Source organism: Eurypyga helias, unplaced genomic scaffold, assembly GCF_000690775.1.
Source record: "Eurypyga helias isolate BGI_N326 unplaced genomic scaffold, ASM69077v1 scaffold47253, whole genome shotgun sequence".
NCBI lineage: Eukaryota > Metazoa > Chordata > Aves > Eurypygiformes > Eurypygidae > Eurypyga > Eurypyga helias.
Window position 1 is genome coordinate 432 of NW_010241474.1, and position 13682 is coordinate 14113.

Here is a 13682-nt window from a genome sequence, read left to right on the forward strand (position 1 = left end):
AGGGATGGGGCATCCCCAGCTTCTCTGGGAACCTGTCCCAGTGCTCCCACCCTCTGCGGGAAGAATTCCTTCCCCTTGTCCCATCTCCATCTCCCTCTTCCCGGTTAAATCCATTACCCCTTGTCCCTGGTAAAAAGACAAGATCTGTGCCTGCAGGAGGACATGGTTCAGGGAGAGAGGTTGGGAGTGTGAGGATGGGGAAGAGGATCTCTGCTCAGGGCTGTCAGTGTGGGAAGGAAGTCTGGGGTCTCAACCTGTATGAAATGCCTGTCAAAAAAAGTACCAGGCAACATATTCTTGTATGATTCTTCCAGTAATCCTGATGCTGACTATTTCACCGTTGAATCATTGTAACAGTGCAAAGCAGGTAACGTGATTTGGGGTTTGTATTTTTAATTTTTAATTTAGGTAGAAATGTACAGTTGAAGTATTTGTCCCCAAAAGCAAATTAATGTTTCCACTGAGTGAAGAATTATGCAACAAGGTTTTAAGCGCATGGTGGGAAGGAATGGTAGTGTATTTTAGTGATGGGACTAGCAGAAAAAGTCAAACAGTTATTTCTTTCACCTAAGGTGTTACTGGGTGTTAAGGTAGGAAGGTGTGCAGAGAGTATTCAGATGTGCTGAATCCACAGGTGGTGGCTGTCCTGTCTGAAAACACTCTGTTTCCTATGGAAATGAGAGGGAATTTTCAATAAAAACCTGCAGAGCTGTGCAAGGCCTTTCTTTCTTCTGGCTTCCTTTGCCTGAGAAGGCAGGAGCTTTGTCTCTCTCTTTTGAAGGATGTTATTTTTCAGTAATGAGCTTGGAATCCGTCTCTACCTTCTCGTTTGCTCCTCACTCGAGAAAATGGACGCTGTTTCTCAGTGATGAGGTGACAGGGCTGACAGTAGAGTTCATCAAAGAAATATTACCAATTTCTACTGTTAAAAATCTGCTTTTTTTTTTAAGTGTGCTAAACATGGGTCTGGCTAAAAGTAAAGCTCTCTGATACAGTTTGGTTTGGATTACAGCTGGCTTTTTCTCTTTAGCCTTGTGCTGACTGAGAATCTTACTGTACAAAAGTTGACAGGTTGTGTATTTTCTCTGTGTTTGTTACTACAGAGAATGGCACCACAGCAGAGTCCAGCACCTTCCCTCATCGACCAGACCATCAAGATGAGGAAGGAGACTGAAGCCCGGAAAGCAGTCTTGGCCTGGGGACTCCTTAATGTGTCTGTTGCAGGCATGATATATACTGAAATGTATGTTGTTACATCTGATTCAAACAAGCAAAGCATCCACTTTGTATACCCCTGAATATTTCCCAGGGCTGAATTGTTGCAAAATGGTAACTTCTCGTTTTTCTTTTCAGGACTGGAAAACTTATCAGCTCGTACTACAACATCACCTACTGGCCGCTCTGGTATATTGGTGAGTCGCTGCAGCATTTAAATCCATTTTCGGTGTTCTTTTCATTTTTCACTTGTCAGTTTTATTGCAGAGAAGCAGGTTTTAAACCAATTCTAGTGCAGAGAAGTAGTTTTTAAACCAGCCTTTTGGGTGTTTCTTTGGGGTTATTTTGGGGGCATTGTTTTAAATTTAAATCAAAACTTTGGTTTGATTTCTGTTAGCTCCTCTGAAACTTGGAATTTCATCTGGTTTAGTGACCGATAAGATGTATATATATACCTTTCTTACACATATATATACATATATATCTTAGCTATGTCATTAAGGGGCATGAAGAACTTGTTTGGTGCATTAAATCTGGTCAGTGTGTGGAGCAAGGCTTTGGAGAACACCCTGGATTTTACTACTTACTGTGGGTGTGGATGGCATTTCATTGGTAGTTAAAGTTTGTTTCAGATGAGTAGACTCTAAGGTAGCTGTATGAAATAGAGGATGAAAAGGAGTAAGAGGGGGAGAAAAATCGTAAGATGTGTGACAGGTGATTTCACAGAAGATGATGTTTGAGAAATGCCGCAGAAGTTCATTGCAGTCATTTATGTCCTTTTTGGAAAATGTCCATCCATTTATAAAAATTAAATTTTAGCACTATAAATTAATATCAGCACAGCAGAGAAAATTACCTCCAGTGGTATTTACATGAGAAGTTGAAGAAATCTTAGATACTTGCCCAAATTGGTACTTACTGGTAGCACTCATAATGACCTATTTTTATTGGACATATGCCTGTTTTTGCAAATCATAGAATCACAGAAAGGTTTGGTTGGAAGGGCCCTTAAAGATCATCCAGTTCCAACCCCCCTGCCATGGGCAGGGACACCTTCCATAGACCAGGTTGCTCCAAGCCTCATCCAGCCTGGCCTTGGACACTTCCAGGGATGGGGCATCCACAGCTTCTCTGGGAACCTGTCCCAGTGCTCCCACCCTCTGCAGGAAGAATTCCTTCCTGATGGCCCATCTCCATCTCGCTCTTTCAGTTTAAACCCCTTACCCCTTGTCCTGTCACTACAGACAGTTGGAAAAAGTGCCCCCAGCTTCGTTGTAGCCCCTTCAGGTACTGAATAATATCATTTTATTTTTCCTTATGCTCTAGCTATGGTAAAAACTTCTGTGTTTCTTCTAGAACTTGCACTTGCGTCTCTGTTCATCTTGAATGCCTTATTTGATTTCTGGAGGTACTTCAAATACACAGTGGCACCGACGAGCTTGGTCATGAGTCCTCGCCAGCAGATCCTGCTGGGGTTGCAGAATATGGGTGGGTGGAATAAATATCTTCTGTTGTTGTTGCTGTTCTTTTGTTTCGAGATGGCACCTTTCCCAAGTGCAGGACTCCTCAGTGAAGTGAGTTCTGAATTACCTCATTGGACGTGAGCGGTGAACTAAATTACCTGCAGCATATTAAAATCCGCAGCATCAGGTGGTAACTTGTGTGTTTGTGGGGAGATCTGGAGGGGGAACAAACAACACACGGTGAAAAAGGACATGATGATAGTGGCTGCTGAAGGACAGTGAGAGACTTGAAGGTTGTGAGGCTGGACGAGAAATTTGTACCCTATACATGGGACTAGGAGCAAGGCAGAGAGTGCAGGCCTACATTTAATTTTGATATCCTACTAATATCACGCTGGATATCAAGAACCAAATTAGAGGGACAAACAGACCTTCGTGTGAGGTTTGAAAAAGACGGCCTAGAGAGCAGTCGCTCACAAAGCTTTTGAACATCGAAGTTCCAAAATACACCAGAATCTGACAAGGTGTGTTAACCAAAAGCAAAATGTGAGCACAGAGGTGTTGCGCTCTGCTAGTCTGCCCCTAGAAAACGACGCAGGCGGGTCAGATTTTTCTAGTGTCCTTTCTAGCATCTTTACAAAATTGCCATAAGACACCCTTGTGTGTTCCTTTTGTTGTGCTTTTGAAGGGGGGAGGAGTCTGGGGCTGCTGCATTCACACGCTAATTCTGTTTTCCCTTATTGCAGCTGTACAAACAACGCCACCACATGAGCTGGCAGCAGAGAAAGTCCTGTCTTTGACGCCTTCTCCGATCCAGGGTCAGAGCGTGCTGAATTACAGCCCGTTCCGCTCCTCCAGTGCCAGCCCAAAGTTTGCTACCAGTTACATCACAGGGTACAGCCCTCAGTTCCAGGCTGTGTCGAGCAGCGGCGTTGTAACCTACTCACCGAGCAGCAGCCACAGTAAGGTAATGACTAAGGCAGCTCCAAGCGTACAGTTGGGTCCTTGTGCTGTGCCTTACGCCATCGAAGGTGAGCAGCAGCCAGCGGGGAGTTGTGGATTTGTGTGTTTGCTCCTTTTGCAAAGGAGACGTAAATGGGTTGTGTCAGTATTTGTCACAGTATTGACAGTATTTGTCACCTTTTTCCCCAGTGTCACTTCATTTCTTCTGGAGTGGCTGCTTTGTGTCAGAACATAATAAGAATCCAAAATGTAAATGCAGAGGATTAAATCCAACCCAACGCAAACCCCAGACGAGTCTTTTATATTCGTACCATTTACCAGTCCAGGTGGAATTCTGTCTTCCTCATGTGACACGGCCATTTGGTTTTATTCACCCAAGGTTTCTGGCTTCAGCCCCTCTCCTGGTGGGTCACAGCACCCCACGAATATTGGACCAATGGAAAGCGGCGGGCTGAGGTCTCGTTACCGCACTTCAATGTATAATTCTCCTGCTGACAAAGACGACTTTTTGACAGACCTCAAGTCGCTGGACAACTTCCTTCGAAATGAAGAAGAGAAACAGCACAGAGTTCAAATAGGTAAATGAAGTGATTTGATGGGAAAAGCTTGGCGAGAAGGTGTTGGGTTTATCTGAGATGGCTTTTGCGGGTGAGAAAAATGACAAGGGGTTCCAGCGTCCTCCTGCTAGTAAATAGACCTAACCTCTGTGTGGTAATGATTAGTGACCCTGGTAAAGGTCAGTTTGGTGTTCTGCTGAGTAATCAGGGTGTGAGGTAGGAGGCCATTGTTGCTACAGGTCTCCGTGGCTTAGGAGCTTCAGAAAGTTTTCCTCCGATGGATTCCTTTGGACCGGATACATGCTGCTGATGCATGTGTGCTGGGAGAGTATCTGTAGCCTTTGTTGGCCGTGATGGTCCATGATACGATGGGCTTTGTCACCCTGATGAGAGGGATGTCTTGTGGAGAAGGCATTTCAGATAAAGGGGGTGGATTACCGGCAGGCAGTTTGGATCCTGGATGGGGGCAGCCAAGATAAGGGTGAAGTCGGTGTTTACGCAGACCGATTTCAGTATCCGTATTCACAGCAGGTCGTGTTCTTGTCAGAGCCTTAATACACTGACGTATCACCTGTACTGTGCTCCTAGAATTACCTGGCAATAGTTGTACTTGACCGTTTAATGAATTCATCGTTTCAGGAAGTTCAGATTCCAGCTCTCCTTCCGGCAGCCCAACTTTTTGGAACTACAGCCGTTCCATGGCAGACTGCGCACAGATGCTGAGGAAGTTCCAGTATCAGCTGGCTTGCAGGTCCCAGGCTCCATCCCTACACAAGCACGAAGCTGATCTGAGCTCAAAACAAGCTGCAGAAGAGGTAAATTCGACTGTAAGGGGGTCAGGAGGGAGAAACAGGCCTCGAAAACATACAGCTTTGGGCAACAGTTTGGATTTGAGCTCTATCAGAAACATTGGAGAGAGAAATCCTCTAATGTTTACCCATCTTCATACAACTTTGCTGTCAATGGACTTTGTAAATTCTGAATTTTAGTTAGAAAATGCTTTTTCCCTTGGACAGCAAGACTTATGCTGGACAAAATACATTTGTGACATAACAACGGAGTTGAAACGGCTCTGTGTTTAATGCAGTGGAACAGCTGAAGGATATAGAGCGCTGCCTTCACGCTTGCACCTGAAAGAAGTCTGGTGTGAAGGAATGCTATTCATGTCAATTAAATTTGATCAATTTTCTTTAGTTCCTACATTAACCTAATGAAGCTTCCCATTCAAATGCCTCTTAAAACAATCCCACGATTCAGATCAGGTTTATTCTAATCGAGCAGAGAGCTTAAAACTCAATTTGGGTTCATGCAAGGTGAGTAGAGAGTGGGAGTGTCATATGAAGCTGCTGTAGATTTGCATTATGTGCCATGGTTAGTATCAAAAACTGTCATAGACCCTAAAAACTCTTGGTATTAAGTTCTTTTATGTCCTTAATAAATCTTCCCATAGGTCTGGGCACGGGTGACAATGAACCGACAGGTCCTTGATCACATGGATTCCTGGACCGCCAAGCTCAGAAATGTAAGTCCCGACTCTTAAGGACCTTTTGGTGTTTAGAACAAGCACAGCAGAGTGAAGAGGTACCTCCTCGTCCTCTCAGCGCCTAGGGATGCGGGAAGAATTCCAGCGCCTCTCTGGGCTGGCACATGGAGATAAAAACGCAGCGTGCTTGAAGAGAGGACTACTGAGATGCAGTTTTGACCTGACCTCGGTGCTTTCTGTTCTGAAAACTTCACAGCTGTGAAGTTCATCCACCTTTGAATGAGCAAGCAACAGCACCGCGCGTGTGACGAGATTGGGTTTTCCCTGCTGTAACTCATATGGCTAAACTGGTGTTTCTGCACTATTTCTAACTCCTTCTGGGCTCAAAGCGCGGAGAATTCCAGCCCAGAGTTTGACTTTTTTGACAGTCCTGAGCAGCCTGGTGAAGAGCAAAAAGATAAACCTCGATCGTGTCAATAGGAATTGCTGTAGCAGAGGAGATTTGCACACAATGGCAAAATAGTTAGTAAATCCAACTTTGACTTACCCCTTCAGTCACAGCATCGATCAAGGCTGTAGTTTGGCTTTTGTGTGTTGTAGTTGTTGGTTGTTTTTTTTTTTTTAAGGTAACATGCACTTCTTTGGAGAAGAGAAGGCTCTGGGGAGCCCTTATTGCAGCCTTCCAGAGCCTGAAGGGGCTACAAGGAAGCTGGGGGGGACTTTTTACAAGGGTCTGTAATGACAGGACAAGGGGTAACGGGTTTAAATTGAAAGCAGGGGGGTTTAGATTAGGTATCAGGAAGAAGTTCTTCACGGAGAGGGTAGGGAGTCACTTGGACAGGTTTCCCAGGGAATCTGTGGATGCCCCATCCCTGGGAGTGTCCAAGGCCAGGCTGGATGAGGCTTGGAGCACCCTGGGCTATGGAAGGTGTCCCTGCCCATGGCAGGGGGGTTGGAACTGGATGGTCTTTAAGGTCCCTTCCAACCCAAACCAGTCTGTGATTCTATGATTCTATGGTTTTAGTCCGGAAAGAGTTAACTCTCTCTACAGTGGCTGGGATGAAGCTCTTTGCCTGGATTTATGCTAAGGTGTCTTTTTAGCTGGTGCTGGGGGATGCCTGCACCAAATTCGGGATCTCTCTCAGCTTCTGATACTGCAGCTGCGTATAATAATTTAGGTTCACTTAGTGAATAGCTCTTAGCTCAATTTCACGACCTTCCTTGCCTTTTTCCTTTGAGTCTTCCCCTCCGCTGGGGGAGGGGAGAGGGTACCCTTGAGAGTGGCTTCGTGGTAGTTTGTCAGTCAGAGTTAAACCACGACAGGTAATGAGATTGGTGAAAAGCAGGGATGAGTATGAGAGCCATACCAGATTCCTGAGCATCTGTTCATAAACCTTGGGCCAGCTTGTTTCGGTTCCCAAATCCTGCCCCTTACAAATCCCACACGTAGTGTTTATCAGCTCCCTGATTTCCTGAAAGAAATGGGAGAGGGAATGGACTCATCAAAGCACAAATTATCTGTAGGGATGGAGGGCTCTGCTTTGTAACACCCCTTTCCTCATTGTTCAGAAAAGCTTCATCTGATACTGTCTAGAGACTCTGTTTTCCTGACTCCTTTACACTGAATTTTCTGGCCTTTTAGAAGGTATTAAAGGGTCATTTAATCTCTGCCTAGCTTGATAGTCTAATTTAATTACTTTCCTCCTTGGTTTGCTCCGGTGTTTCTGTTGTTAAGCCTCTTGGTGATGGTGATGATGTGTAGGATGTAAGCTAAGGGTTGGGGTTTTTTTTCTAACGTTTTTGTTGCTTCTGACCTCTTGAATTTTCACCTTTTTCTTTTCTAGTGGATTCATGGGACTATCCTCGTGCCGTTTGTCCAAGAGATGGAGGCTGTGAGCACTCAGCTGAGAAGAATGGGCTGTCCGGAGCTGCAGATCGGCGGTAGGGTGTGGCAGGAGCTTCCCGGTGGTGGTTAACGGAGGGCTGCTCCATGGCTGGGGCTTGGGGTGGGTTTGTTAAGGGTCAGGTCTGTTAAACATCATTGTTCCATTTCCCGGGGATTGCTGCAGTCTCTGTTCCATGTCATGCGTTTCGCTAAGCTGGAAAGGTTCTTCCTGAGCCTTCCAGAAATGCTGAGGCTGACACGCTGATGCTTGTCCTGTATAAAATTCATAAATGTCTCTTTTTCCTTTTGTTTTGTTTTGTTGCCCCTGAGTTTTTTCCTTTTTCCCTTTCCTCTAAATCTGGTGCTGGGGAATTACAGGCTCATATTATCATTGATTATTGCATATTAACCTGTCAGAAACCATTCTACAGATAGATGTGCTAGAAATTCACAGCGTCTCCCTGTCTCCAACACTCCGTCCTTTTCCAAATTCTTCCTTAAAATCAGCTGCTTTCCGAAAGAACCATATTTTAAAATTCTGATGGAGTTCTGGTTTTCGTGTCCGATACAATTTCTGAAGGAACTGCTTCTCTTGTTGCTTCAAATGTGTATCCCCTTAACCAAGGGGTGGGTCTGACGTGGCGCATTTAAATGAACTTCACCTTTTGTGGGCTGTTTGTTGTGGCATCTCCTCATGGGCCACATCGCCTCGACGCCTGTAGGAAAACCGGTCAGTGCTGGTCTCACCTCCACTTCGTTACTCTCCCTCTGCTCTTCAAAGTGGATGTTGGTTCCTTGTAGCTTTTATATTCTGGGACGTAAAGCGGACATCGGCGACTTCATTGGAATGGAAAGGAAATTTTGGGATAGCGTCCCGTGTTACGTGTTCCTAGGGCTTTGAAGGATGCGCCAAAAAGGAGAGCTCTGCGTGACGCCCCGGTAAGGGGGGCCGTTCGTAGCTCACCTGCACTGGCTCTTCTTGTGTTGCAGAAGCCAGCATCAGCAGCCTGAAGCAGGCAGCGCTCGTGAAAGCTCCGCTCATCCCAACCCTGAACGCTGTAGTGCAGTACTTGGATCTTACACCCAACCAGGAGTATTTGGTGGAACGGATCAAAGGTACGTGGTGGCCCCATCCTGACTTTAAAACGCTTCCGTTGGCACGCTCAGGTGTTGGTGGCGTCAGGCATTCCTTCAGCGGAGGTGTTGGAAGAGCACGGCAGGGATGAGGGCTGCTTGTAAGCAAGGGAGATGTTTCTTCACAGTTTTCCCTTCTTATAGCGACATGAGGAGAAGGGACTTGGATGTAACTTTGGGAATGATTTTAGAAGTGTTATTTCTCATTTTCCTCCTGCGTGCTTGGGGTGCAGGATTCCTTCATTCACCAGGCAGGATTCCTTCATTCCTAATCCCTTCATTAACTACAAATAAGAGTTATTCTGCAAATCTACCTCCCCATAGTAATATCTTTACAAGCATTTCATTTGCTCGACTTTCCCTGTTTTGTACACCAGCAACACATCTGAAGCCCCTGAAACTTGCATAAAATACTGTTTTCCCCACACTTTTCAACCCCCAGTGACTGAGTAACCCTTGTTGCTTTCAGAGCTTTCCCAGGGAGGATGCATGAGTTCCTTCTGCTGGAACAGAGGAGGAGATTTCAAAGGCCGCAAGTGGGACACCGACTTGCCCACCGACTCCTCTGTAAGTTTCCGAAGACTGCTCAGAGGGCGTTGCCTCTCAGCGTAGGCTGTGCAGCGGGTAGCCAGTGTTTTGAGGAACACAGTGAGGTCCCGCTTGCATCGCTTACACAGATGATCCTGTTGTAGTTGGTGAGATTCCCTGGGCAAAAGGGATGGGACATTGTGTAGATCACAAAATGCAGTTGTATATCTTCATCTTAGGCCAGGCTCTTACTCCGAGTCCTCCAAAACGTCTGGCAGGTAACTACGGGAGCAGCCTGGCAACTGGGGATCGTGCTGGGGCAGTTCCCTTGCTTGTGTCTTTTAACAAGCCAGATACCTGCCGTCACCTAACGATTTCTAACACTAGGAAAACATTTCACCTCGTTCTTGTTTTCCTTTGCTGTAATGGACAGGGGGGAAACAGCGCAGATGGAGTGGCAGGGCAGCTGTTTAATGCAGCAGTGTCTTGTCAGACATCTGAAGGTGTTGCGTATCCTGCTCGAGAGAAGACTTGTAGTGATGCTTAGCGGTTAAATCTGAAAGGTCGGCAGGAGCAGCACCTCCATGTCAACAGTGACTTGAAACCAGTTGTGGATGCCCCATCCCTGGGGCCAGGCTGGATGAGGCTTGGAGCACCCTGGGCTATGGAAGGTGTCCCTGCCCATGGCAGGGGTTGGGGCTGGGTGGCCTTTAAGGTCCCTTCAACCCGAACCATTCTGTGATGATTCTATGATGAAAATCATAGAAGATGCTCAGAGGGCTTTAGCACCTCTCCTGTGAAGAGGGGCTGAGAGAATTGGGCTTGTTCAGCCTGGAGAAGAGAAGGCTCTGGGGAGACCTTACAGCACCTTCCAGTGCCTGCAAGGGGCTACAGGGAAGCTGGGGAGGGCTTTTCCAGGGCAGGGAGTGACAGGACAAGGGGTAACGGGTTTAAATTGAAAGTGGGGAGGTTTAGATTAGGTATCACAAAGGAATTCTTCCTGGAGAGGGTGAGGCAGTGGGACAGGGTGCCCAGAGAAGCTGTGGATGCCCCATCCCTGGAAGTGTCCAAGGCCAGGCTGGATGAGGCTTGGAGCAACCTGAGCTATGGAAGGTGTCCCTGCCCATGGCAGGGGGGTTGGAACTAGATGATCTTTAAGGTCCCTTCCAACCCAAACCATTCTGTGATTCTATGAACTGAGATTTGGTTTTTGTTTTCCCAGATCATTATGCACATTTTCTGCACTTACCTCGACTCCCGGCTGCCACCTCACCCCAAATATCCCGATGGCAAAACCTTCACTTCCCAGCACTTCATTCAGACTCCAGATAAACCAGGTACTGCCGCTCATGTGTAGCTGCTCTCTCCCTCTTGGATCGCATCGGCACCTTTGAAATCCCCGTTGTCTTTCCACCTTCTCATTCGCAGACACTTCAAACGGAAACGTGTTCTGCATCTACCAGAACAGCATCAACCCACCCCACTACGCGCTCATCTACCAGCGCCACGTCTACAACCTGCCCAAGGTAGGATGGCGTTACTGCTGCTCTTCTGCTGTCAGCAAATCCTTGGCACGTCTGGGTGGGTTTGGTTTACTTTTTTAAAGAACTCACCACAGTGGTTGACTATTTACACGTAGCCTGGGCCAGTGCAGGAGGTAGATGCTGGCTTAGTCCTTGACCACGACATGGTCCTTAGTCTGCTACTAAATAACGTCTTTGCTATCTACTTAAGACACATAACTACCTAGGTAGTAGCTTCCTCTTGCCCATTTTCAGCAATTAAAACACCAAATCTCGTAATCCCCAACGCATGTTATCACCCCTTAAGGCCAGTACCCCCGATGCTGGTCCCTAAGAATTCCAGGGAGAAGCTGCCAGTCTCAAACCAGTAAAATTCTCCTGCGAATATTCATTTTATATTGATCCCTGGTGGTTGCTGGATCTCGTGCTTTCCGAAAAGCTTTGGGATTTGAACTATTTAGAGATGATATTCCAGCCAAAACCCATATTTGCTCTTTTTCTGGTATTTACTTAATGGAAAAAGTAAAGTATTAGGGCAAAAAGCCCGACAACCTGCCCCGTAACACCGTTTCACCATGGCTTTCGCTACGGTCGCTTATTCTACCCGAAACGGAGAGGGTGGGAGCACTGGGACAGGTTCCCAGAGAAGCTGGGGATGCCCCATCCCTGGGAGTGTCCAAGGCCAGGCTGGATGAGGCTGGGAGCACCCTGGGCTATGGAAGGTGTCCCTGCCCATGGCAGGGGCATTGGAACTGGATGATCTTTAAGGTCCCTTCCAACCCAAACCAGTCTGTGATACGATGAAATCTTGCTGTGATTTCTCATAATGAGCTTGATTTCTAAGTTCTTTTCTCTTCCTGTGGATTCAGGGCAGAAACAACATGTTCCATACCTTGCTGATGTTTCTGTATATCATAAAGACCAAAGAATCCGGGATGCTGGGGTAAGTGCCCGACGTTACGTGTCGTCGCGCCACGTACGGGACGTGAACGGAGCGCCGTGATTTGAAAGGCCTTGTCTGAAGGCACTTCAGACTGAAACTGCTAGAGCGGGGTGGTCGCAGTGCTGTTCAAATCACCTTCTCCTGGGAGATAACAACAGCTTTTTGGTAAAATCGGGGAAATCTTGCCCGCGTGAGCAATGGAACCTACACCCAGATTCCCCTTGGCTCGGGGGTTTGGGGCAAGGCACCAAAGGGCCGAAGTGAGGGCTTTTCCGTTGGGTGTTTTAAACGGGCGCTTTGATTTTTCGTGAGATTGATCAGGATGCCTTTGTTTTCGCAGGCGTGTAAATCTGGGTTTATCGGGAGTCAACATTCTGTGGATTTTCGGAGAGTAGCGTCTCCGGCGGGATGCCGGACCAGAGGAACGCTGCTCCTCTGGGGAGACAGACCGGGCAGCGGCGTTACATTGATTTAACCGTGGACTTAATATTGAAGGGGATAATTTAAACTCTGCGCCGTGGGACGAGGGGGAGGGTTTGTAATTCCTGTGTGGGCTTTGTGAGGTTGTTGTTTAAAATCCGTGCCGTAGCGTGTGAAGGCCGGGCAGCTTTTCTCTTGCCAGCTCTTCACCTGAACGGATCCTGTTGAAAATTGCTGTTCCCATTCCGTGTATCCGACGGTGCCGTCGCCGCTTAACTGATCCCGGGACTAAACTCCAACCCTGTTTCACGGCCGGAACAGCCCTCCCGAGGTCGTGCACAGGCACGAGCGAGCCGTCACTAGGAAGGGTACAGCAATTTGCCCAACTTCAGGATCCAGGAAATTCCGGAGAGGCGCGAGCAAAGCCAAGTCAAAAAGTTTCAACTCGTTTTTGTTCAGTTTGTTTTAAGAAAAAAAGATATTTTTTTTATTTTACTCTCTTGCTGAGTGGTATCGTTGGCTTTTGTCACCCCGTGAGATGTGCGAGGGGTCTGCGCTGTGAAGGAAAGAGAAAAACTGCCTCTGACTTGCTGGTTTCAGTAAATAAGACGTTTAATTTTGGTGGGTTTGGACAAAGTGAGTGTGCCATCCAGCTCCCTGCCTTCCCATTTTAATTGAGTTTCGACTGCTCCTGGCAGCTTTTGCCATTAGTAAACCTCTTCTTTCGGGGACGTTTTGGACCTGCACCGGGCTTCAGCACCTTGGCGGGAGCCCAGGCTCTGTAACCCTGTGGAATTTTTAACTCCCTGCTTTCAGGAGGAAAAAAAAAAAAACCAAACAAAAGCCCAAAACCAACGCTTGGATTAGTTTCAAAAAAGCTTTGTAAATAAGGAAGGGGGGAGGGAGACCCAGTTGTAAATACTGACCCACGGGGGGTTTGGGGTGTAGCGTTACCGTAGTTTGGTATGTTTTGGTGCCAGGATGTATTTTCCTTCCCGCATTAAACGAGTTTGTTTTAGCAAATGCCTGCTTGGGTTTTTCCTGTGGCTCAGCATCGCTGAATCCATGGATGTACCCCAGGGGGGATGTTCAAGAAACGGGTTTGAGTGGGTTTTACCCCAAATCTCACGCCATGGGGCTTTCGCCCCACGAGCTGACTCTCACACGTTAAAGGGTCTTGAAGTGCAGAAATTTCCTTCTTTGACCAAAAAAGGGGTGTTTCGCGTGAAGAGGCTGTCCCGCAGGGCACCCTCAGGGGCAGCGGGCTCTTCACAGTGGCCCAGGTCCCAGAGCACCCCGATAAACTGTGCACCCCAATAATACCGTGTGCCCTGGTCGCCATCCGTCCCAGTCCCTGTGAGCCCTGACACACCGTGTGCCCCATCCCTCTGCACCCTGGTCCCCAAACATCCCCATCCTTGTGTACCCCAATACACCCCAACACCACCACACAGCCCTGTTCTGCATGCCCCAGCCCAAACACCCCGATACACCATGCGCCCTAGTTCCCGTGAGCCCCAGTATAGAGTCACGGACTGGTTTGGGTTGAGGGGACCCCCAGTGCCACC

The 13682-nt window shown here is 47.4% G+C and overlaps 1 protein-coding gene across 1 annotated transcript; it reads left to right on the forward strand.

Annotated features, from left to right (window-relative positions):
* Positions 1 to 322: 322 nt before the first annotated feature.
* On the forward strand, positions 323 to 12089 carry TMEM209 (transmembrane protein 209). Its single transcript, XM_010148756.1, has 15 exons — positions 323 to 367; positions 1104 to 1243; positions 1354 to 1412; positions 2572 to 2703; positions 3425 to 3645; positions 4021 to 4219; positions 4838 to 5013; positions 5649 to 5720; positions 7526 to 7622; positions 8557 to 8682; positions 9170 to 9267; positions 10451 to 10565; positions 10657 to 10754; positions 11621 to 11694; positions 12035 to 12089. Exons 1-15 carry the CDS (start codon positions 323 to 325, stop codon positions 12087 to 12089), a joined length of 1707 nt encoding a protein of 568 aa, XP_010147058.1.
* Positions 12090 to 13682: the final 1593 nt, after the last annotated feature.

What these genes read in the sequence shown, in the direction of transcription:
- TMEM209 (XM_010148756.1), top strand. Translation starts at nt 323, where the DNA reads ATGCTGACTATTTCACCGTTGAATCATTGTAACAGTGCAAAGCAG. An exon ending in TCAGACTCCAGATAAACCAG is followed by an intron (nt 10,566 to 10,656) that starts GTACTGCCGCTC and finishes TCTCATTCGCAG; the next exon opens with ACACTTCAAACGGAAACGTG. An exon ending in AAAGAATCCGGGATGCTGGG is followed by an intron (nt 11,695 to 12,034) that starts GTAAGTGCCCGA and finishes TTGTTTTCGCAG; the next exon opens with GCGTGTAAATCTGGGTTTAT.